Raw genomic sequence first — 26,390 nt, 5'->3', positions numbered from 1 at the left:
GATATTGACACGAAAAACATCCGTGCCAATATATCCTCCAACACTAGCTTCTTGGGTATTATCACTTAATTGTTCAATTGTACATGAAGAGATGGGTGCAGCTCGTCATTGACAGAAGCAGGGAAAGGGTCACCACTTTTTCCAATCCTCCTCCAGAGTCACATGTAGGTAAGACATTTTGATTTCTATATAGTATCAGAAAACAGCAGATTCTGCAGTTTCTAAGACACTGACCTTTGTCAAATAACAAAAAAATTCATGAGGTGAGCTCTATTTCAAAATATCACTTTTTCCAAGAATAACCACGCTGTCCATGCATTCAGCACATGAGCACTCGTGGGATCATTGCTCAGGCTACTAAGTAAAGTACTAACGTAATACAACTTAAAATATGCTATTCTGTTTTTGAAATACATTTTCTTATTTCCATAATGTTCAAGACCTGCCAAAACTAAATTGCTGTGGTGGTTTTAATGGTTTCCACATATAACCTACAGTAACAAACTAATGAAATGCTATTATTTTTTTCGTATACTAATGTTACCTAAGACCTTCATAAACACACCCAGATGATTATTCTTCTGATAGCATATATGGAATTTAATTTTTTGACTGTTAGAATATTGATGCAGTCTTTCCCCTAAACCACAGAGGGCTGAGAGGCTGCAGGTTCTCTCCTCCCTTGTATTTGGATGAATTAAGGAACCCACACCTGGTTTGTTTATGGCTTAATTGAAAGGACAAACCTGACACTAGGTCCTCCACAGAATGTGTTTGACACCCCTGGCCTAAATCATTGTCGCCACTCAATTTTTAAAAAACAACGTATTTTAATTAGTAAAAAATTATTCGTTTTCGGGATGGTAAAACGTTTTCAGTGAAAAAACAGATAAAGTATGTAGAAAGGATAATGGAGCTGTATATATAATAAAAACTAGACAGTGAGGGAGAATCTGAAATTAAAAACATTTCACGGCATGGGGCCCCAATTGATTATGGTATAATGTTTGAGTCACTCAGATAGCTTAACACGGCATAAACCATGGTAAAGTATGTAGAATTGCAGAAAATTAGCTTTTAAACCACAATTTTTTCTCAGTCCCATGACAATGTGTGGAATCATAGGAAACTAGCTTTACATTTAAAAAAAAAAAAAATGTCTCTCCGCCCCATGGCAAAATGTGTACAATTGCAGGAAATTAAGCTTTAAAACATTGTCTGTGGCCAAGAGGTTCTAAGATTTCCTGACGAAGACAGCCACGGCCACCAGTTTAGCAGTTTCTAAGCTAATTTCCTGCAATTCTACGCATTTTGACATGGAAAATGTGGTGTTCTTATGCTCAAACATAGCAAAATCAAATGGACCCCTGATTGTCTAGCTTTTATAGGTTCTAAAAGATTATAGGCTATTATTAAAAAATATACAGGTGCAGTATTTCTACAAACATTTTATTTTGTTTTAGTCGTTAAGTTTACACTGAAAGCATTTCTTTCCCATTCCCTCAAATGTATTTTCATGCAATGCACCACAAACGTCTCGGCTGCGACCCAGTTTGGGAACCACTGCTGCAGCGGATACTTATCGCCTGAAAGGCCCAGCGGTTCTAGTGTTAAATAAACAACACGTTGAACTCTTAAAAAGGTCTCAGCTGGGTGAAGAAGGAAACAGCGTACCCCCACGTCAACTCCACTGGAGTCTGGGATGTTGTCGTGAATGTTGTAGTAGTAGCCCAGGCCCAAGATGACGAAGCGCATCAGGGCTCCCATGTACAGGGCGAGGATGGGGATGAGAAGGGGCTCCACACACGGCAGGTTACTATGCAGCAGGACGGACACAAACACAATCTGCCACAGAGAGGGGGGGGGGGGGCCACAGTCAGAAACACTCCCTTAGGACCACATCACACTCACAACCTATCAGAGCAGGGCATACTGCCAAGTCCACTTTTGAGGGTAATTGCATTTTTGTTTTGGCTACAAGGACCCATCTTCACTGTACTGGGAATTAGTGAACAACAAGGAAGCAATCTGTTGAGTACCTGGGTGATGACATCAGAGATGGAGGCAGAGCCTACAATGACACTGTATTTGTGCTTGAGGAGGATTCCAGCATGTATCCAACACTAAAAAAAAAAAGATTAAGGAGACAATAGTTGCTTCTCCACCCAATAATTTTAGCACACCAAGTTATTTTCTGTAAAAAATAAAAGCAACCCAAAAGCTCACATTGAAATGTGTCAATATGCGGTAGTTGAAATACAGGGACAAGAGCGCGTACGTTTTAAGATCAGCATGATGTCAATGCAATTATACATACATTTGTGTTTTTAAGCTTCTTTCTGCCATGATTAGCCATGCTTTGGTTCATGAAAGAGCCGGTCTGCTTCCTAAATGGCACCCTATTCCCTACATAATGCACTACTTTTGAACATGGCCCATAGGGATCTGGTTCAAAGTAGTGCACTACAGTGCATTTGGAAAGTATTCAGACCTTCACTTTTTCCACATTTTCAACCTTATTCTAAAATGGATTAAATTGTATTTTCCCCACTCAATCTACACACAATACCCCCATAATGACAAAGCAAAAATAGCAAATCTCACATTTACTTAAGTATTCAGACCCTTTACTCAGTACTTTGTAGAAGGACCTTTGGCAGAGATTACAGCCTCGAGTCTTCTTGGTAATGAAACTACAAGCTTGGCACACCTGTATTTGGGGAGTTCCTCCCATTCTTCTCTGCAGATCCTCTCAAGCTCTGTCAGGTTGGATGGGGAACGTCGCTGCACAGCTACTTTCAGGTCCCACCAGAGACGTTCGATTGGGTACAAGTCCGGGCTCTGGCTGGGCCACTCAAGGACATTCAGAGACTTGTCCCGAAGCCACTCCTGCATTGTCTGGGCTGTGTGCTTAGAGTTGTTGTCCTGTCGGATGGTGAACCTTCACCCTAGTCTGAGGCCCTGAGCAGGTTTTCATCAAGGATCTCTGTACTTTTCTCCGTTCATCTGTCCCTTGATCCTGACTAGTCTCCCAGTCCCTGCCACTAAAAATCATCCCCACAGCATGATGCTGCCACCACCATGCCTCACCGTAGGGATGGTGCCAGGTTTCCTCCAGGCGTGACACTTGGCATTCAGGCCAAAGAGTTCAATCCTGGTTTCATCAGACCAGAGAATCTTGTTTCTCATGGTCTGAGAGTCCTTTAGGTGCCTTTTGGAAAACGCCAAGTGGGCTGTCATGTGCTTTTTACTGAGGCGTGGCTTCCGTCTGGCCACACTACCATAAAGGCCTGATTGGTGGAGTGCTGCAGAGATGGTTGTCCTTCTGGAAGGTTCTCCCATCTCCACAGAGGAACTCTAGAGCTATGTCCGAGTGACCATCGGGTCACCTCCCTGACCAAGGCCTTCTCCCTGATTGCTCAGTTTGGCCAGGCGGCCAGCTCTAGGAAGAGTTTGTGGTTCCAAACTTCTTCCATTTAAGAATGATGAGGCCACTGTTCTTGGGGACCTTCAATGCTGCAGACATTTTTCGGTACCCTTCTCCAGATCTGTGCCTCAACACAATCCTGTCTCGGAGCTCTACAGACAATTCCTTTGACCTCATGGCTTAGTTTTTGCTTTGGCATCCACTGTCAACTGTGCGACCGTATATAGACAGGTGTGTGCCTTTCCAAATCATGTCCAATCAATGGAAACAGGATGCACCCGAGCTCAATTTCGAGTCATCGCAAAAGGTCTGAATACTTCTGTAAATAATGTATTACATGTTTGTTTTTTTGTCATTATGGGGTATTGTGTGTAGCTTGATGAGGAAAAAGATTTATTTAATCAATTTTAGAATATGGCTGTAACGTAACAAAATGTGGAAAAAGGGAAAGGGGTCTGAATACTTAACTAATACACTGTATATAGTGAATAGGGTGCCATTTGGGACGCAGCCTTGAATCAAGCCGTATACTCTACTCAGTACTCACCATGGAGTCCAGTAGTGGGAAAGTTGCCAGGTAGAGGAAAGCCCTCCTGGTCTTGTTGCCCACGGAGTCATCCACATGATGCAGCTTATTGATAATGTAGTAGCCTAGGTCTGTCTGGGCTAGAGAGGGGAGAGAAGAAGAATAATATAAGGACTGAGGAGATGACACCACTAACTCGTTTTGAAACTTTTGAGATGATAAAACGCTCGTGGGTTGGCCTCTTAATTTAAAAAAAAAACTGAAAAAGCTTAACTTAAAGCAGTTTACAACTGATATATCACTGGATTTAAAATAATCACTTGGAATAAATAAGAATAAATACTAGTAGTTAGTTACTATTAAATGTCATGGTTTGGGACAAAACAACCATGTTTAATCCTCACCTATGAGAACATGAATGATGAATGCCATAGTGCCTGCTACCGCCATGCACAGCACAGCCTTGCCCCGGTCCCTCTTGCTGTTGACAAACACCAGGCCCACGTTCTTGAAGTCACTCATAGGCCCAGTAAAGAACTTCATTAGCGAATAGGCCAGCCCGTAGCTGGCGAGCATCTCAACCGCATCCTCTTTAAAGCCTGCTAAACCCCGGTTTAGAGCCTGCCAAGGACCACAAGGCCAAGGGAATGGATGGGAAAGAGTGAGAACGCATTAGCCCCAAGGTTCAGCATCATACAACCATCAATCATACCAGTACGCACTAGCCTGAGGGGTATACTACAAATCAGGATTGAGGAGTTAGCGAGATAACTTCGGTCAATTGAGTTAAACTGTCAATGCATCTATTAATAGATATTTTAAATTTTATTTTTTAACTAGGCAAGTCAGTTAAGAACAAATTCGTATTAACAATGACGGCCTAACCCGGCCAAACCCGGACGACGCTGGGCCAATTGTTCGCCTCCCTATGTGACTCCCAACCACGGCCGGATGTGATGCCGCCTGGATATTTTCCCACATATTAATGCCTCTGTTAACGCCAAGACAGTGGCATTTCTCCATTTCTATTTGAGATTTAAAATTATAATATTGTTGTGACTATGTTAGTGCTTATTTTTATTTTTTTTATCCCCTTTTCTCCCCAATTTTCGTGGTATCCAATCGCTAGTAATTACTATCTTGTCTCATCGCTACAACTCCCGTACGGGCTCGGGAGAGACGAAGGTCGAAAGCCACGCGTCCTCCGAAGCACAACCCAACCAAGCCGCACTGCTTCTTAACACAGCGCGCCTCCAACCCGGAAGCCAGCCGCACCAATGTGTCGGAGGAAACACCGTGCACCTGGCCCCCTTGGTTAGGGCGCACTGCGCCCGGCCCGCCACAGGAGTCGCTGGAGCGCGATGAGACAAGGATATCCCTACCGGCCAAACCCTCCCAAACCCGGACGACGCTAGCCCAATTGTGCGTCGCCCCACGGACCTCCCGGTCGCGGCCGGCTGCGACAGAGCCTGGGCGCGAACCCAGAGACTCTGGTGGCGCAGCGATGCAGTGCGATGCAGTGCCCTAGACCACTGCGCCACCCGGGAGGCCCATGTTAGTGCTTATTGACCTATTAATGAACTGCTGTGACTGTAAATGGTTAGCTACCTGATATATCCTAGCTCCCTAGTTAACCATTGGTAATCTGAGCATCGTATATCATTTCTGAAGAATGTGTCCTTTCAGAATGAGTGGTGCTGAGGCTACTGGTGTCACTATTGTCTGTCGTGGTATGGGCTGAGGAAAGGAGAAGAGTTGAGGGATCGGAGAAGGACATTCAACAGTGACAATGAAGAGGTAGCGAGCTGGGTGAGAGATTCAGATTAAGAGCCAAAAGGCCTGAGGCTACTGAGACTAACCACAAATGACTGGCCAGGCCATCACACACACCTTCAGTACACTCCTCTCCCGGCCCTCTTCCCCTGGCAGCCACGTACTCACTCACATAACTAACATTTAGGGAAGATCTAGGGCTGTATTCACAAAGTGTCTCAGAGTAGCATTGCTGATCAGGTCCACCTTGTCCATGTAAATCAGAAGATGCAGCTGCTATTTCAGCACTGTAATGGCGACAAAGCAGTGGAAAACGACTTTAGATGCACTAGAGTGCTTTAGACAAATTCACTCTGAGGTGGTTTAAAGTAAACTTCATCCAAATGTTGACTTTTCTTTTGGGAGTGAAAATTTGAAATGGAAGTTATGGAACTCCCTCGTGTGCTTCTGTTATGGGGAAAAAGTCCACAATGAAACAGACATTAAATGTAAAGAATGATACATTTGCATCTGTTGGCCATCAAGTAGGCTGATAATTGCAATGCCATTGCAGGCTACTGTAGCCTACCATTTGAAACAATAAATATATGTCGAAATGGAGATATCACTGGAGTCAATGCAAATCAATGTGTCACCTGTGTTGCCTACCTGGCTGGAGCTGGCAAACAGATTGAATAAATACCCTATAACTTCAGTTTGTTGTTATAGCCATGTGTTATTATGTAATTATTCAAATGGCCATGTTTAGTTAATTAAATTCAAAGTTCTCAATTCTGATCATGGTCACAGCTCTATCATAAATGTATCATTCTCCAAATTTAATGTCCGTTTCATTGTGGACTTTTCCCTGAAATTAGATGTTGGGATATAAGAATACCTGCATCTTGCTCAGCAAACCATGGCAAAGTTGAATTGCAATTATAAACCCAGATTTTAGTCAGTAGCCTATGCCTATTGAAATAACAAGTCAATCTAGCAAATGAGCTAGATTTATAACATCTGTAGTCTTAACATCTGCCACATAATAACGGCACAATTGCCAGAAAATAGCCGAACATTCGGTTTTTGAAGTTCGTCCAAGTGTTTCTTGCACAAAGATTGAGATTCTCTGTCCAAGTTTTATCTCTCAAACTCTCCTGTCGGATTGATCAGTTATGCACATGCGCAAATGGGATTTATTTACAATTATAAACTGGGTGGTTTGAGCCCTGAATGCTGATTGGCTGACATCTGTGGAATATCAAACCAAATACAGCGGGTATGGCAAAACATGTATTTTTACTGCTCCAATTACATTGTTAACCAGTTTATAAAAGCAATAAAAGGCACCTCGGGGGTTTGTGGTATATGGCCAATATACCACGGCTAAGGTCTATGTCCAGGCACTCCGCATTGGGTCTAGTATAAGAACAGCCCTTAGCCGTGGTATATCGGCCATATACCACACGCACTCAAGCCTTATTGTTTAATTATAAACTGGGTGATTTGTAACCTGAATGCTGGTTGGTTGAATCCCATGGTATTTTAGACAGTGTACCACAGGTCTCACCAAAACATTTTTTTACTGTCCTACCCTGAACAAAAATATAAAACTAAACATGTAAAGTGTTGGTCCCATGCTTCATGAGCTGAAATAAAAGATCACGGAAATTCTTCATACGCACAAAAAGCTTATTCCTCTGAAATTTTCTGCACAAATTGTTAACATCCCTGTTAGTGAGCATTTCTCCTTGGCCAAGATAACCCATAAACCTGACAGGTGTGGCATATCAAGAAGCTGATTAAGCATGATCATTATACAAGTGCACCTTGTCCTGGGGACAATAACAAGAGTGTGCAAAGCTGTCATCAAGGCAAAAGGTGGCTACTTTGAAGATTCTCAAATAGAAAATATATTTTGATTTATTTAACAGTTTTTTGGTTACTACATGATTCCATGTGTGTTATTTTATTTCATAGTTTTGGTGTCTTCACTATTATTCTACAATGTAGAAAATAGTCAAAATAAAGAAAAACCCTGGAATGAGTAGGTGTCCAAACTTTTGACTGGCACACACACACACCTTTTTCAGGACCCTGTCTTTCAAAGATAATTTGTAAAACTCCAAATAACTTCACAGATCTTCATTGTAAAGGGTTTAAACACCGTTTCCCATACTTGTTCAATGAACCATAAACAATTAATGAACATGCACCTGTGGAACGGTCGTTAAGACACTAACAGCTTACAGACGGTAGGCGATTAAGTTCACAGTTATGAAAACTTAGGACACTAGAGGCTTTTCTACTGACTGAAAAACACAACAACAAAAAAGATGCCCACGGTCCCTGCTCATCTGCGTGAACGTGCCTTAAGCATGCTGCAAGGAGGCATGAGGACTGCAGATGTGGCCAGGGCAATAAATTGCAATGTCTGTACTGTGAGACGCCTAAGACAGTGCTACAGGGAGACAGGATGGACAGCTGATCGTCCTCGCAGTGGCAGACCACGTGTTACAACACCTGCACAGGATCGGTACATCCAAACATCACACCTGCGGGACAGGTACAGGATGGCAAAAACTGCCCGAGTTACACCAGGAACGCACAATCCCTCCATCAGTACTCAGACTGTCCGCAATAGGCTGAGAGGCTGGACTGAGGGCTTGTAGGCCTGTTGTAAGGCAGGTCCTCACCAGACATCACCGGCAACAATGTCACCTATGGGCACAAACCCACAGTCGCTGGACCAGACAGGACTGGCAAAAAGTGCTCTTCACTGACGAGTCGTGGTTTTGTCTCACCAGGGGTGATGGTCGGATTCGCGTTTATCGTCGAAGGAATGAGCGTTACACCTAGGCCTGTTCTCTGGAGGGGGATCGATTAGGTGGTGGAGGATCCGTCATGGTCTGGGGCGGTGTGTCACAGCATCATCGGACTGAGCTTGTCATTGCAGGCAATCTCAACCCTGTGTATTATAGGGAAGACATCCTCCTCCCTCATGTGGTACTCTTCCTGCAGGCTCATCCTGACATGACCCTCCAGCATGACAATGCCACCAGCCATACTGCTCATTCTGTGTGTGATTTCCAGTGTTCTGCCATGGCCAGCGAAGAGCCCGGAACTCAATCCCATTGAGCACGTCTGGGACATGTTGGATCGGAGGGTGAGGGCTAGAGCCATTCCCCCCCAGAAATGTCCAGGAACTTGCAGGTGCCTTGGTGGAAGAATGGGGTAACATCTCACAGCAAGAACTGGCAAATCTGGTACAGTCCATGAGGAGATACACTGCAATAGTTAATGCAGCTGGTGGCCACACCAGATACTGACTGTTACTTTTGAACCCCCTTTTGTTCAGGGACACATTATTACACTTGTTAGCCACGTCTGTGGAACTTGTTCAGTTTATGCCTCAGTTGTTGAATCTTATGTTCATACAAATATTTACACATGCTAAGTTTGCTGAAAATAAACACAGATGACAGTGAGATATCTACATATAGCTAAATTAACCTTTACCAGTTAAATTTTTCTGAAATATTGTAACAAAATCTGCATTGGAGACCATATACATGTGCCTATACATAATGGATGCATGTGGAAATATGTAAAAACCCATAGAAATAGAAAGAATAGAACAGGCGTCCCCATTAAAGATAATGATGGCATAATGGGTGGACTGGCAGAAATTGCAAATGTACCCATAGTAGCAAAGCAGGATGTAAAAGCAGGATGTGTACCTATCAATCTGTTCCGTGATTAGTTTAATAAACTTAAGACAATACAAAAAATACATTCCATGAGCAACTTAAGTTAGCATAATTTAAATTAACATTCTACATTACCAGGCAGTCATTGCGAGCGTACCCATGAGTTCACCAGTCAGGTTCCAAACTCCAAGCCCATTCAACTCATTCTAGTTCTATGCTAAAAACACTTTATACCCTGTCGTGATCCTGAACAACTGAATTAGTCATTCAGGCGAATTAGACATTATTTCCATTTAGCTTTGCCTCCAGAGAGGATCCGCAGCTGCCGCTTTCCATAGAAGGGGGCTGGGTACGATTTATAGCTGCTCACACGGCCATTACGTATGCATAATCCTAACCTCTTCCGAGACGCACGCTTGGACTCCTACTGCCCACTAGGACTAGGCAAGAATACCAGCTAGTATGAGTAGGCCTGTCATCTGTCATATGACTGGGACTGCTGTGGGTCACTGGCGTGGGGCTATGATACTCATAAGATCTCCATTGAACTGGACTTTAGTTCTGTGTGCATTATGGCCTTTTCAGAAGCCACAAAGATACACAAGTAGATCAATACATCTACTAATAATTAAAATCAGTCACCACTCATTCAACAAAAAGCTACTCTTCTTTCCATGTTATAGTGGACATCTGCTGCTCCCGGTTCTAGATCCATGCTACAATTCAAGGGCTTTTTAGTTTACATTCACTGCTCTAGATATCACAAATGGAGCTTGAAGTCCTAAAACACAGAAATGAGTTACCTCTGGTTTGTTAAGCTATCCCTATTTGTGAAAAAGAATGAGGAAAGAATAGGGTTTTGGGATAAACGCCCCAAAAAAAAGGTCAGAGGTTAACAGACGCTTAAGATATCTTACACGTATTGTTCTATGAGATAATATCAGTCAGTTAACATGACCTTTATGAATTTTGAAGCCATTATACATTATGCATATACAGTGCATTCGTAAAGTACTCAGACCCCTTAACCTTTTCCACATTTTCTTACGTTACAGCCTAATTCTAAAATGGATTAAATAAAATGTCATCAATCCATACACAGTACCCCATAATGACAAAGCGAAAACAGGTTTAGATTTTTTTTGCCAATTTATAAAAAATAAAAACAAATACCGTATTTACATAAGTATTCAGACCCTTTGATATGAGACTCGAAATTGAGCTCCGGTGCATCCTGTTTCCATTGATCAAGTTGTAGAAACATTTCAAGGATGATTGGAGTCCACCTGTGGTAAATTCAATTGATTGGACATGATTTGGAAAGGCACACACCTGTCTATATAAAAGGTCCCTCAGTTGGCAGTGCATGTCAGAGAAAAAAACCAAGCAATGAGGTCGAAGGAATTTTCCGTAGAGCTCCGAAACAGGATTGTGTCGAGGCACAGATCTGGAGAAGGGTACCAAAAAATATCTGCAGCATTGAAGGTCCCCAAGAACAGTGGCCTCCATCATTCTTAAATGGAACCACCAAGACTCTTCCTAGAGCTGGCTGCCCGGCAAAACTGAGCAATCGGGGGAGAAGGGCCTTGGTCAGGGAGGTGACCAAGAACCCGATGGTCACTCTGACAGAGCTCCTATGTGGAGATAGGAGAACCTTCCAGAAGGACAAGCATCTCTGCAGCACTCCACCAATCAGGCCTTTATGGTAGAGTGGCCAGACGGAAGCCACTCCTCAGTAAAAGGCACATGAGTCCGCTTGGAGTTTGCCAAAAGGCACCTGAAGGTCTCTCAGACCATGAGAAACAAGATTGAACTCTTTGGCCGAAATGGCAAGTGTCACGTCCTGAGGAAACCTAGCACCATCCCTATGGATGGTGGCAGCATCATGCTGTGGGGATGTTTTTCCAATGGCAGGGACTCAGGATCAAGGGAAAAATGAACAAAGTACAGAGAGATCCTTGATGAAAACATGCTCCAGAGTGCTCTGGACCTGAGACAGGGGTGAAGGTTCACCTTCAAAAAGGACAATGACCCTAAGCACACAGCCAAGACAATACAGGAATGGCTTCGGGACAAGTCTCTGAATGTCCTTGAGTGGCCCAGCGAGAGCCCGGAATAGAACCCAATCGAACATCTCTGGAGAGACCTGTGCAGCAACGCTCACCATCCAACCTGACAGAGCTTGAGAGAATCTGCTAAGGGGAGAAACCCCCCAAATACAGGTGTGCCAAGATAAGATTGTAGCGTCACACCCAAGAAGACTCGAGGCTGTAATCGCTGCCAAAGGTACTTCAACAAAGAACGGAGTAAAGGGTCTGAATACTTATGTAAATGTGATAATATATTAAAAATAAACTTGCAAAAAAAAATAAAAAAAATGTATTAAGTCAAGAAGGGGAGAAAACAAATACAATATGACACCCATCTAACCTGGAGGAGGAAATTGTTGTCCAAAATCAAACTTTCACTGGCCGAACAATGATAAAGGGTGAATATGCACACTCAGCCAATTCTCTCCACTGGTGCCAAGATAGGCTATACTGTTCGCTAAATTTAGTTGAGTATTATGATAACTAATAGACATATTAGTATTTTCATTGTCTTCTCTTTACAGCAATAACTACTTGCTTTCCAAACAGTTTTCCAGCAATTATGTTTTGAAATATTGCAATATGCCTGGTAGTGATGGGGGATCAATAGGTACATATGGGGACATTATTTTTGACTATCGTATCATTTTGAGAAAAATAAAATAAAATAAAAAAAATTGCTAGTTTGCTGTACCGGCACCAAAACTCCATAGCCTTTTCTCCTTTTTCTGTTTAAATAATGAGTCAATTAGATTTCGACCTCTTTCTCATGGCTCGTCCCTCTGCAGCAGACATGGTGAGCAATATGTTCGGCAAATCGAATCGCAATAAATAAATAAAATCACAATATCGATTCTCAATATAATACTGAATAGCAATACATATCGCAACGGATCCTAAGTATCGTGATAACATCGTATTGTGAGGTCACTGGCAATTCACAGCAGTAATGCCTGGCTGTGCCTCTACTTTTCAATGACAGTCGCAACTCAACAATCATATAGGCTATTTGGTATAACCTGGTATTTGCCACCAGTGCTCTACAGTGGGACCATTTTATTAACATATGCGCCTAAATATTTTGCTGTGCCGACCTGGAATTTGAATTTAGGAACACCAGTGCACCTAGAACATTTAAGATTCTAGCTTTATTTCTTCATACACCACATGGCCAAAGTCATGGGCTTTACTATGGAGTTAGTCCCCCGTTGCTGCTATAACAGCTCCACTCTTCAGGGGAGGCTTTCCACTGGATGTTGGAACATTGCTGCGGGGACTTGCTTCCATTTAGCCACATAAGCATTTGTGAGGTCGGGCACTGATGTTGGACAATTAGGCCTGGCTCACGGTCGGTGTTCCAATTCATCTCAAAGGTGTTCAATGGGGTTGAGGTCAGGGCTCTGTGCAGGCCAGTCAGGGCTCTGTGCAGGCCAGTCAGGGCTCTGTGCAGGCCAGTCAGGGCTCTGTGCAGGCCAGTCAGGGCTCTGTGCAGGCCAGTCAGGGCTCTGTGCAGGCCAGTCAGGGCTCTGTGCAGGCCAGTCAGGGCTCTGTGCAGGCCAGTCAGGGCTCTGTGCAGGCCAGTCAGGGCTCTGTGCAGGCCAGTCAGGGCTCTGTGCAGGCCAGTCAGGGCTCTGTGCAGGCCAGTCAAGTTCTTCCACAACTATCTCCACAAATTGAGGAGTATTTGTCTGTAATAAAGCCCTTTTGTGGAGAAAAACTCATTCTGATTGATGTGAAATCCCTAGATTAGGGCCTAATGAATTTGTTTCAATTGACTGATTTCCTTATATGAACTGTAACTCAGTAAAATCGTTGAAATTGTTGCATTTATAATTTTATGTATAGTTTTCATTGGGAAGGCAGATAAAGCGTTTTTATCAAAAGCAATCCCTTTTGAATGAGAAAACACAGAATCCTAGTAATTGCTACACATGCTTAATTACGTCACTTTTGTTTTGAGCCGACTTCGCAGCGCACCTGACTCACGCCCGGGAGGCAGCCAGGTTCCAAATACAATGCATTCAACTTTCAGCCGGAGCAAAACACCTACACGGGCACCCGGGCGGGACTAATCAAACTGTGTGTGTGTTCCTAATTTTGCCAACAGACAAAACACTGAATGGATCAGTGGTTCACCAATCAGGGCCTCACAAGGAGTGATGTGAAATGAAACCATTTTTTGAGGGGCAGAAAGCTTCTTTGGGACAATCAGTTGATTTCTGATACACAAATGTTCCTGTAACATTCCCATGAAACATGTCTACAACATTAATATCAATTATATTCTGAGAACATAGCAACCATGTTCTGTGGGAAGTAATGAAATGTTCTCCCAACCCTCAGAAAACTGGACACATGAATGTTCTTGTAATGGAAAATATGCTTACTTTCCTTATGAAACACCATTTTCCACCCATGCTAGAGTGGTTTAACATTAATCCTGGATGTTGTATATCTGTTCAACCAATCAGGTTGAAACTACCAGACCATGGGCTATGTTTATTTTATGCCTGCTGCTGTAGCAGCATCGCATTGGTGGAAACCAAGACTACTCTCAGGGCAGACCTGGTTATGGCAACAAATGTTGGCGTCATGTCTGGGACTATTTTAGCATTTTAGCTAACCTTAACCTAATTCTCCTAACACGTTAAAAACAAAACAAAATTCACCTACCAAGCACGTTTTTGTATGGAGGATTTGGTCCCCCCCCCCCCAAAAAAATATATGGCTTATTTGCTACGTGAGGTTTATTTCATTTAATATAAATTGCATAACACTTTAGTTGTTAGGAGTACTGATATAAGTAAGACACGTGACTTCCCCACAACTTTGCAAAAAAACACTTTTATCGGAGTTGTAATTGAGATGACTAAGCATATCCATGTTATGAGGCTAGTAGCGTTGCATTTCTCCGTTGAATACATGCGGTTGAAATCAACAACCCTCATCGAATATTCAAAAAAGTATTTAAAAAAAATTAGATGTATCCACCAATCCAAAGAATGTATAGGCGGGATTAGCATTTTGCCACTAACATTGGTGGTGGAAAAAGGTGTTTCATAAAGTAAGTATATTTTTCCCGCCATCTATCCATTCAATACAGTTGAGGAAATCGAAGCCTATGCCGCCTGAATGGAGAATATGTCAGGTACGAACCGGTCCACAAGTGATACGAATGTATTGCTGACTCCATAATTTATTTGGACGGTAAAATGACCCGTCTCAATATCGCCATCTGCCGGCTTTTAAATTATACACCCGCCTGTTCTGAATTTATCAAATTCTGGATTGTAGGCCAATACTAGTGGTGGTCTGATGGATAGATACAACATTCTGTACCATGTTGAATGCTTAGTTCAAGTCAAATCAAACAAGCGCTAGAAGTTAGCCGGACCGTGTTTTGACAGAGCCTGACATCTAGCTAATTGTTGACGTTCATCCGTAATTCTTGCCTCAAACCCCAATGTTGGCTACCGACTAGCACATATCCTATGCAAATATCGCTGTCTCATGACAATTTGATGCCGCCGACCTACCTGTTCACCGACGTCGATGGCTACATTGGTAATAGCCATAGGCACCAGAAAGCGGATGAGAGGCCAATATGGAATGAGAGATGGAAATTCCAACATAGTATAGTCGGGGTGACAGAACCAGGGGCATCTGCTTCAGTCGTGATTATTTATAATATTACGTTAAATCGGTAGAATAGATTGTAGGTAGGCACTTCACTTCTCTTTAAATAAATGTCAATTCAACTGACAATCAAAGTCAGAACGCTCCCCGCATCGCTGGATCCAAGAAATACGTATCGGTGTGCAGAGGAGGCGAAGGTCATAAGAATTATTGCAGATGGGCGTTTCTCCATTGCTCGACAACGTTGGAGAAAATGACAGCTAGCTGCATCAAAAAATTAGACCGAGAAAATCCAGCGAGAACCTCGGCTTGTATCAAAACAATGAGGGAATTCCAGAAAGCTTTGCTCTCGTAGCATACGATTCTGAGCGTTCAACAGCCAGCAAGCCATCCCCGCCTTGCCTGAAACCAAACCATCACACACGTGGGTCGGCACCAAATTTAAACTTCCTCCACCTACTCCTGACGTCATTAATTATAGGTAGACAAATCAAATTGTATTGGTCGTTTACACATATTTAGCAGATGTGATCACTGGTGCAGCGAAATGATTATGTTTCTAGTAATTACATTCACTAACGCTCTATTTAACATGGAAACAGCCTAATCAGCTCTGCTAGAGCGAGTAAAATGGTCAGAGTGAGGTGTTCTCTTATTTGTGTCTGGAAGTAGCTAGCAAGGTAGCTAACACGACCAGTTAGCTTGGGTGCTTGGCTGCGGTTATGAGGGCAGAACGCTCGGATCAACCCTACTCCTCTGTCGGAGCGTCCAGTGTGCGCTCTGAATGCTCAGAATTTACGAACGACCCAGAGCGCGTTCTGACTCACTGGAGTGGAGGCAATTTAAGAATACAGCCTTAAACAATAAGGCACAAGAGGTAGCGCTGTAACAGGTAAAGAAATGACATTGTTCGCCCCGACGCGATACACTGCCTTCTTGCTTTAATAAAACGTATTTTTACCAGCATATTTAATTGTCATTAAAGCTTTATTTTGATAAGTCAGTTCATACAATTTAATTCTTCCACCAGAATATTTAGTCTGGACAAAAATCTGGTTGTTAGTTATTTTGGTCATGTTGCTAATTCTTTTGCATAGTTGCTTTGCAGAAGGTCTGGTCGTCCGTTCTTAACAAAATGGACTACCCATTTACATGTGACTATTCAAGATACAGCACTGCCTCGCGTGCCTTATTGATTTTATAAAACGGTTACGGTTACCAACATTGCATAGTTGCAATTCAGATGGATGGTAGTCCGTTGTAAACAAAATGTTTGCTATGCAGGCTGGATAATGTTCTTGTCACTTGCCAACTTCAGATAACTCTGTCACGACAAACATTGAACCTGGAATGACAGTATAGCTGCATTTTCGTTAGTTTTTTCCCCCCTATTGGCATTTACTTCGATTTGTCCATGATAATGACGTTGATGCGTGATTTCGCCTAGCTCAGAAAAAAGTTGTCTCATCTCGTTTTAAACATTGTTTCCGAGATTGGACAGGCGCTGTACCAAACTAAATGCCAGGCTGGAAGCAAGGGGAAATAATGCGCAAGTTGAGATAAATACAAGAGATGATTCGGACATGAACATGATAATCTTATGGCGGTGCAGTGATTATTTTCAGATGGAACTGTTTGCAGGCATAATGTGCCTGTGACAGCCAATACAGTGTAACGGATGTGAAATGGCTAGCTAGTTAGCGGGTACGCGCTAATAACGTTTCAATCAGTTACGTCACTTGCTCTGAAACCTAGAAGTAGTGTTGCCCCTTGCTCTGCAAGGGCCGCGGCTTTTGTGGAGCGATGGGTAACGACGCTTCGTGGGTGACTGTTGTTGATGTGTACAGAGGGTCCCTGGTTCGCCCGGGTCGGGGCGAGGGGACGGTTTAAAGTTATACTGTTACAACAGCACGACCTCCCTTCTTCGGGCATAGATTCTACAAATCAGAAACTTTATTTATTTATTTAATGTATTTTATTCATAATACAAAAATGAACTTACATTGCTACATCAAACATGTCTAGCAAACCAAACACAGGTATTAACAATGCTCAAACATACAAAAAATATAAAAATAAAATACAAAAAATAAACAATTTAAGTGCAATTATATTCACTCTGAAAATATCTTATTATAATGATTCATGAAGGTGTTATTCTTGTTGTTATTCACTAGGGTTAGTGTTTTAATAAGATAATTAAATTCAATCAGAAAAATTGGTAATTTTGGTATAGAATTTTGGAATTTTTGTTTGTGTATAAAGTATTTGGCAACAAGAATAAAAAAAAATAACAATCATTTCAGTGGTTGTGTTATCATTGCAATAGTAACATATTATATATTTTATGTTAAAATTATAGGCAGTGTTCATAATGGTAAATAAGTACTTTGCAAGTTTTCCCCAAAATTCTGACACAAATTTACATTCAAAGAACAAGTGAGACAGATTCTCACCTTCTTTTTCACAGAAAACGCAGATATCATCAATAGCCACAAATTTGGAAATCATAGAGTTACATGGATATATCTTATATAAAATTTTGAAGTGCACTTCTTTAACTTTGTTTGGTATACAGTATTTGTAAGGCCTTAACCATGCATTTTTCCAGACAATGTCAGGAATAAGCATGTTCCAGAAAAACGTTCCTCTCGGTGTAAGTTGGTTTTGTGAATGAAGAATTTGTCTTATAATATTTATTACAACAAGATTTCTCAAGTAAGCCCACACCTTCCAATCTGAGTTCTGGATAAACTTTGTTATCATTCCCAAAATTAAGATGACTTTTCATAAGTGTAGTTAGACCACTGGGAATGGCTTTGATCACAGAAATAAACTCTCTGAAAGGTATTGGAAACTCTTTCATTGTTATAAATTGTTCATATGTGAGAATATTACCCTTGTTGTCGAAAATATCCAGAACAAAGTCAATATTCCTCTCATGCCAGCTGGGGTAGAACAATGACTTATTCCTTACAGTAATGTCTGAATTATTCCACAAAAGAGCTTTATGAGGGGAAAAATTGTGCAGGAAACATATTTTCCAGGCCATTAAAGCTTGTTGGTGAAACCTAGACAATTTAGCAGGTAATCTTAAAGGAATATAATTACATGTCAGTAAAAATCGAAGACCTCCCAATTTATTAAACACATTATTTGGAATGAAATACCATATTGAGTCAGTATCGAGCAAACATTTTTTCAGCCAGTTTATCTTGAAAGTGTTATTTATGTCAACAAAATCCAACACTTCTAGACCGCCTTCAGCTCTTTTGTTAGAAAGGACAGATTTTTTTAGTTTGTGAGACTTATTTTTCCAGATGAAGTCAAGAAAGGTCTTATTGACCTCTTTACAAGTAGCTGGATTTACACATAACGATAATGAGGGGTACACAAAACGAGACAGTCCCTCTGCCTTGGACAGAAGTACTCTCCCAAGTATAGAAAGATCTCTTTGTAGCCAATTATTAAATATATTTTTAGTTCTCTTAATTTTAGGAGAGAAATTAAAATGTTGTCTGACTAAGTGGTTTTTTGACAGATGTATTCCTAAATATTTAACACAGTCCTTTACAGGAATATTTTTAATTTCTTTATCATCAGAGTCAAATAAACATAAGATTTCACATTTAGAAACATTCAGCATTAATCCTGATGCAATAGAAAATGCCGTTATAGCATTAAGGGCATGTGCGACCTGGTCTTTGTCTCTTAAGAAAAGAGTAGTATCATCAGCCAGTTGGGAAATTTTGATTTCTTTGTTAAAAATGGTTAAGCCATACAAATTTGCATCATTCAGAATATCTAGAGATAGAAGTTCCACAACCAAAATGAATAAAAATGGCGAAATTGGGCATCCCTGTCGTACACTTCTGTTGATACTAAATCTTTTGGAAGTATTAAGGTTTAGTAGCACAGAACTATTTATATCTTTGTAAAACATGTGAATTACTTTAATAAAATGTTCACCAAATCCAAAAAGTTTGCGACCTAAAGAGAAATTCATGTTCAATTGTGTCAAAGGCTTTACAGAAGTCCAGAAATAGGACAACCGCATCTGAGTCAATTGCATCTGAATAATCTATAAGGTCCAAGACTAAACGAATGTTAGAGCTTATGTGACGGCCCTTCATAAATCCTGTTTGAGTCTCATTTATAATGGTATCTATTCCTTTCTTTAATCTTTTGGCATAAACCAGAGCAATCAATTTGTAATCAACATTTAATAAAGTAATTGGTCTCCAATTGTCAATGAGAGAAGGGTCTTTATCAGGCTTCGGAATCAATGAAATTAAGGCCCTGTTTCATAGTGGAGACCATTTCCCCATTTTTAATGCAATCTTGAAACATATTGAAAATCGGGTCTTCTAGCAACTCCCAAAACTGTCTATAGAATTCAACTGACAGGCCATCAGGGCCAGGTGATTTCCCTTTTTTCATTGAATTCAGAGCCTCTCTAATTTCTCCAATTGACACAGGTGAATCGCAAACTGAGTGGAAATCATCCTCAATTACAGGGACACAATTCTGAATGTGGCAAATGTAGCTTTCACAACCATCTTCCTGAAATTGAGAGCTGTAAAGGTTTTCATTAAAAGGAATTGACAAATGATGATATTGTAATGGGATCTTTGCATAAAACATTGTTAATTTTGAGTGCAGTTATAGATTTTCTTTTGTAGTTTCTCTTTTCAAGTGCAAAAAAGTAACTAGTGTTTCTTTCCCCCTCTTCAATCCATTTTGCTCTTGACCTTACAAAGGCGCCTTTTGCCAGATCCGTGTAAGTCTGTTCTAATTCTAGTTGTAAAGACCTGAACACAGACTCCTCTTCTTCAGATAGATTATCTTTCTTTAGAAAACTGTCAAGCTTGCTCATCATCTCCTTTTCTCTATGGTTCTTTAATTGCATCAGCTCTTTGGCACGTTTAATGGATACAACTCTGACTTTATATTTGAAAAATTCCCATCTACTTCCATGACCCAAGTCTTTTCTTGCAAAAATATCTTTAGCTAATGATTTGATGTTTTCAATGAGATCAGTATCTTTAAGAAGTGTATTGTTTAATTTCCAATACCCTCGAGTGCCTTTTGATTTTTTAGTAGCTTGTAAATTCAGGGAAATCAAGTGATGATCAGAAAAGGGAGCCAACTGATGATCTACATCTATAACAAATTGTAACAAAAAAGGGGAAATTACAAATAAATCTATTCTAGATTTACGTGACATAGTTTTGTTGGTCCAGGTATAACCTTAGCATCCGGATTGAAATAACGCCAGGCATCCTCAACACAGAGATCCTTGCATAATGTAGTAATAATGTTACTATTTTGAGGGTTTTGACTCGTTCTAGGAGGAAAACGATCAACAGATGCATCAGGTGTTTCATTAAAATCCCCTGAAATAATTAGAAAAGCCTCTGAGTATTTGATGTTTAAATCCTGTACTTTCCTGGTAAATTGGGTAAAAAGGGTCTTATAAGGAGCATGTGAGTTATGTCCGTATAGATTACAGATGATGAAAATAGCATTGTCGAGTTTAACAGTTACTATGACCCATCTGCCGTCTTGTGAAGATGTGGATTCTAGAATGTCACCTTTAAACTTGTGAATAAGTGTCAAAACACCAGCAGAATGATTTGATCCATGACTGAAATAGGCCATATCTCCCCATTGTGCTTTCCAAAATGTCAAATAACTTTCACCCGAATGAGTTTCCTGAAGAAGGACAAAATCTGCATTACTGCGTTAACAGTATAAAAATAAAGCTTTCCTTTTTGTAGGATTTCTCAAACCCCTAGCATTCAGACTAACGATATTGAGTGAATTGAAATCGAACTCCTGCATTAAAAAAATAAAAAACACAAATTAGATAACAAGTATTAATATGAACAATAAAACAAACAGTGAACCTTGAGAGGATTACTCGACGGAAAACTACGCTCAGCTGAGGTAGCGGTGGTTAACAGAATAACAAATCTATTTACTTCCTTTCCTTTGGCAAGTGTTCATCAGTTGTAGTTCGAACGGTACATGTATTATTGGCAGTACATTAACTGTACTCATGGTAATACTCACAGTTCCAATTTGGTTCATGTCAACAGTTACCCAGTAATCATTCTTCCTTCGATAAACGCATGTGGGCCCTTGAATCCCGCCTTCTTTCCCTCTTGTCGCGCCTTCTGTATCAGCGGCCACAGTTTCTCTCTGGCAGCCTGATCCTGCGGTATCAGAGCTTCTTTGATGCGGAGTTTCTTCTCGTCCAGAAACTTGTTCCCCTTGGCCATTTTCCATATGATGTCCCTGTAATGGCGCATAGTTAAGCGCAAGATGATATTACGAGGGGGTCCATCAGATCTTCGTTTCCCAAGTCGATGTATCACATCAATCACGTCTCTTAGCCTGTCTTTGATGCATGGTGCCACTTTTCCCAGGATATTAATAACTACTTCTCTAATATCCTCTCCCTCTACCTCTTTTACATCTTGGATTTTCAGATTCCACCTGCGAGAGTACCTTTGAAGTGCAGCTACATTCTCACACAGCTCATTATTTTTGGATTGCATTTTCTTCAGCTCATTCTCTAGGAACGTTATCTTTTCCTTGTTCTCGCTCACAATTTTGTGTAGTTGATTGACAGTTTCTGACAAATTATCGATCTTCTTTGATGTTTCTTCTGTAGCCCGCTCTATGATGGACACTTTGGAGAGCGTGGCGTCTTGTTTAGTAGACAGGGACTGGATTGCAGAGAAAAGTTCCGACATGGAGATGTCGTCTTTTACCTTTTTCACCGGAGGATTTTTACTTGGGGTCTGAGGTAAAGAGGTTGCAAGGATTTCATCCTGGTCAGTTTTGTTCTTTCTCTTGTTAGAGATCGCGGCTTCTTGTGTATCCATGCTGCTCTGGTCCTAGTTGTGGCTAGCTAGCATGTCAGCCGTCTTCTGTGAGACTTGGATATTTCGTCTACTTTTGTCTTTCTGTCGTGTTCTTCCCATTCAACTTGACAAAAACTAACTCTAAACTTATCCCATGTCCATAAGAAAAGTTATAGTTAGTTTATTTCAATATTAATAGCCAATATTTGATTGTTAACCACCTAACCCTCAATATTGCTTTGAAGAGCGCGATAACACTCCCTCTCACAGCGACGCCATCTTGGCCTTTTTCTACAAGTCAGAAACATTGCACAGGGATGTTGGTCCATGCGGACGCGATGGCATCACACAGTTTCTGCAGATTGGACAGCAGTACACCAAGGCCACCAGCCTGTACCGTTGATACCACGACCTCCCTTTGCCTCCAGAACAGCCTGAATTCTCCAGGCACGGCTTCTACAAGTCAGAAACGTTGCACAGGGATGTTGGTCCATGCTGACGCAATGGCATCACACAGTTTCTGCAGATTGGACAGCGATACACCAAGGCCACCAGCCTGTACCGTTGACACCATGCAGGATGGGTCCATGAACTCATGCTGCTTAAGCCAAATCCTGATTCTGCCATCAGCATGACACAACAGGAACCGGGATTCGTCGGACCAGGCAATGGTTTTTCAGCTTCTTGTTTTTAGTTGATAGGTGTGGAACTCTTTGTGGTCGTCTGCTGGAAATCCTTGATAAGGATCGACAAGTTGTGTGTTCCGAGATGCTGTTCTGCACACCACTGTTGTATTACGCCGTTATTTGTCTGTTTGTGGCCCGCCTGATAGCTTGCACGATTCGTGCCATTCTTCAACCTCTCATCAACGAGCGGTTTTCGCCCACAGGACTGCCGCTGACTGGATTTTTTTTTGTGTGCCACCATTCTTGGGAAACTCTGTCATGCGTGAAAAGCCCAACAGGGCGTCCGTTTCTGTGATACTGGATCCGGCGTGCCTGGCCCCGATGATCATACCATGCTCAGTCGTTTAAGTCACTAGTTTTGCCCATTCTAACGTTCAATTGAACAGTAACTGAATGCCTGTCTGCCTGCTTTATACAGGAAGCCACGGCCACGTGACTCACTGTATGTAGGAGCGATCCATTTTTGTGAACGGGATGGTGTACCTAATAAACTGTCCGGTAAGTGTATATACACTACATTACCAAAATTATGTGGACACCTGCTCGTCTAACATCTCATTCCAAAATCATGGGCATTAATATGGAGTTGTTCCCCCTTTGCTGCAATAACAGCCTCCACTCTTCTGGGAAGGCTTTCCACTAGTTGTTGTAAAGTTGCTGCGGGGACTTGCTTCCATTCAGCCACAAGAGCATTATTGAGGTCGGGCACTGATGTTGGGCAATTAGGCCTGGCTTGCAGTCATTGGGCAAAGCATTGGCTGGAGTGGTGTAAAGCTCTCCGCCATTGGACTCTGGAGCAGTGGAAACACTTTCTTTGGAGTGATGAATCACGCTTCACCATCTGGCAGTCCGACGGACTAATATGGGATTGGCGGATACCAGGAGAACCTTACCTGCCCCAATGCATAGTGCCAACTGTAAAGTTTGGTGGATGAGGTATAATGTTCTGGGGCTGTTTTTCATGGTTCGGGCTAGGCCCCTTAGTTCCAGTGAAGGGAAATCTTAACGCTACAGCATACAATGACATTCTAGACGATTCTGTGCTTCCAACGTTGTGGCAACAGTTTGGGGAAGGCCCTTTCCTGTTTAAACATGACAATGCCCCTGTCCACAAAGAGAGGTCTATACAGAAATATTTTGTCGAGATTGGTGTGGAAGAACTTGACTGGCCTTGACTGACCTCAACCCCATCGAACATCTTTTGGATGAATTGGAACGCCGACTGTGAGTTAGGCCTAATCGCCCAATATCAGTGCCCAACCTCACTAATGCTCTTATGACTGAATGGAAGCAAGTCCCTGCAGCAATGTTCCAACATCTAGTGGAAAGCCTTCCCAGAAGAGTGGAGGCTGTTGTCGCAGCGAAGGGGGGACCAACTCCATATTAATGCCCATGATTTTGGAATGAGATGTTTGACAAGCAGGTGTCCACAAACATTTGGCCATGTAGTGTATATTATATAATGGTGTGAATGAACAGTATATGAATAGAAATGGTGAGTACAGCAGTAGTTATATAGGATAAGCCAAGACTATAATACAGTATATACATATGAAGTAGGAAAAGGGATTTATAAATACGTTTGATTGATTGAGTATGTAAACATTATTAAGGTGACCAGTGTTCAATGGCTATGTACACAGGGCAGCAGTCTCTAAGGTTCAGAGGAGAGTTCTGGGTGGTAGACGGCTAGTAACAATGACTAAGTTCAGGGCAGGGTACTGGGCGGAGGCTGGCTAGTGGGGACTCTTAACAGTCTAAAAACATATTCTGTCTCTGGCCCAGCTTTAATGCACCTGTACTGTCTCTGCCTTTTAAATGACAGCAGGTTGAACAGGCCGTGGCTCAGGTGGCTGAGGTCCTTGATGATCTTATTGGCCCTCATGACACACCGGATGCTGTACTGTAGATGTCCTGGAGGGCAGTCAGTGTGCCCCCAGTGATGTGTTGGGCTGACTTCACCACCCTCTTGAGAGCCTTGTGGTTGCGGATTATGCAATTGCCGTACCAGCCGGTGATACAGTCCGATAGGATGCTCTCAATGGTGCATCTGTCGAAGTTTGTGAGGGTCGTAGGGGCCAAGCTGAATTTCCTCAGCCTCCTGAGGTTGCTGTTGTGCCTTCTTCATCAAACTGTCTGGGTGGTGTGACCATTTGATGAACTTCAAGCTTTTCACCCTCTCCACTGGGGCCCAGTTGATGTGGATGGGGGCATGCTCTCTCTGCTGTCTCCTGAATTCCTTCATTTGTTGACGTTGAGGGAGATGTGATTTTCCTGGCACCTCTCTGCCAGAGCCCTCACCTCCTCCCTGTAGACTGTTTCATCGTTGTTGGTAATCAGGCCTACCACTGTTGTGTCGTCAGCCAACTTGATGATTGAGTTGGAGATGTGCGTGGCCACGCAGTCATGGGTGTACAGGAAGGGGCTGAGCACGCACCCTTGTGGGGCCCCAGTGTTGAGGATCAGCGTGGTGAAGGTGTTGTTGCCTATCTTCACCACAGTTGAATGCAGAGTTTGTAGGCCTATGAGGGTTGCTGAAGAAGCAAAAGTCCAAACTATAAAGGTAGCAGCTGATTAAACTTCAAAACACACACAAACTACTAGCCTACATGGAATATTTTTACAGTATCCTCAAGATCCTACACTATAATGTTTTATGGGTTGTGCAGTAAAATGGATGCCTTTAGGAAGAAAAAAAAATTTCTGGAACCTATATAGGAAATTGGTGCAATACTTGTAAACTTGCAACATTGTATCCCAATGACAAGAACTTTGTACGACTCGATCAGGGATCTAACCCACAACGTTGCAATCTCATGGTGATACACCAGCCACAACGCCACTGAGTGGAGAAATGTAGGCCCTATAAAACTGTTGAATCTGTGGCAGTGTGTTAAATTGTCCGTTTGGCCCGGGGTACTTTGGACCTGTTCAATTTGAAACCTAGTTCTGTTCGCAACGACTAGGTGTCAAAGCAACATGATATATTAATTATACAGTTGAAGACGGAAGTTTACATACGCTTAGGTTGGAGTCATTAAAACTCGTTTTTCAACCTACCACCAATGTATTGTTTACAAACTATAGTTTTGGCAAGTTGGTTTAGACATCTACTTTGTGCATGACACAAGTCATTTTTCCAACAATTGTTTACAGACCAATTACAATTCCAGTGGGTCAGAAGTTTACATACACTAAGTTCACTGTGCATTTAAACAGCTTGGGAAATTCCAGAAAATGTCATGGCTTTAGAAGCTTCTGATAGGCTAATTGACATCATTTGAGTCAATTGGATGTGCACCTGTGGCCTACCTTCAAACTCAGTGCCTCTTTGCTAGACATCATGGGAAAATCAAAAGAAATCAGTCAAGACCTCAGAAAAAAACAATTGTAGACTTCCACAAGTCTGGTTCATCCTTGGGAGCAATTTCCAAATGCCTGAAAGTACCACGTTCATCTGTACAAACAATAGTACGCAAGTATAAACACCATGGGACCATGCAGCTGTCATACCGCTCAGGAAGGAGACGCGTTCTGTCTCCTAGAGATGAACGTACTTTGGTGCGAAAAGTGCGAATCAATCCCACAACAACAACAAAGGGCCTTGTGGAGATACTGGAGGAAACAGATACAAAAGTATCTATATCCACAGTAAAACGAGTCCTATATTGACATAACCTGAAAGGCCGCT

General features: G+C 41.9%; 1 protein-coding gene across 1 annotated transcript in view; it reads right to left on the bottom strand.

Annotated features, from left to right (window-relative positions):
* LOC120027591 (progressive ankylosis protein homolog) overlaps positions 1 to 15,137 on the bottom strand; it is a 32,874-nt gene extending 17,737 nt beyond the window's left edge. Inside the window, exons 1-5 of the mRNA XM_038972575.1 lie at positions 15,042 to 15,137; positions 4,358 to 4,574; positions 3,975 to 4,093; positions 2,040 to 2,123; positions 1,675 to 1,845 (exon numbers count right to left, since the gene is read on the bottom strand). Of these exons, the coding sequence (XP_038828503.1) occupies positions 1,675 to 1,845; positions 2,040 to 2,123; positions 3,975 to 4,093; positions 4,358 to 4,574; positions 15,042 to 15,137 (687 nt within the window). The remainder of the gene's footprint in view (positions 1 to 1,674; positions 1,846 to 2,039; positions 2,124 to 3,974; positions 4,094 to 4,357; positions 4,575 to 15,041) is intronic.
* Between the last annotated feature and the right edge of the window lie 11,253 nt (positions 15,138 to 26,390).

This window comes from Salvelinus namaycush, chromosome 33 (genome assembly GCF_016432855.1).
Source record: "Salvelinus namaycush isolate Seneca chromosome 33, SaNama_1.0, whole genome shotgun sequence".
NCBI lineage: Eukaryota > Metazoa > Chordata > Actinopteri > Salmoniformes > Salmonidae > Salvelinus > Salvelinus namaycush.
The sequence above is the reverse complement of the archived record's forward strand: the minus strand, read 5'-3'. Positions and strand labels throughout refer to the sequence as shown.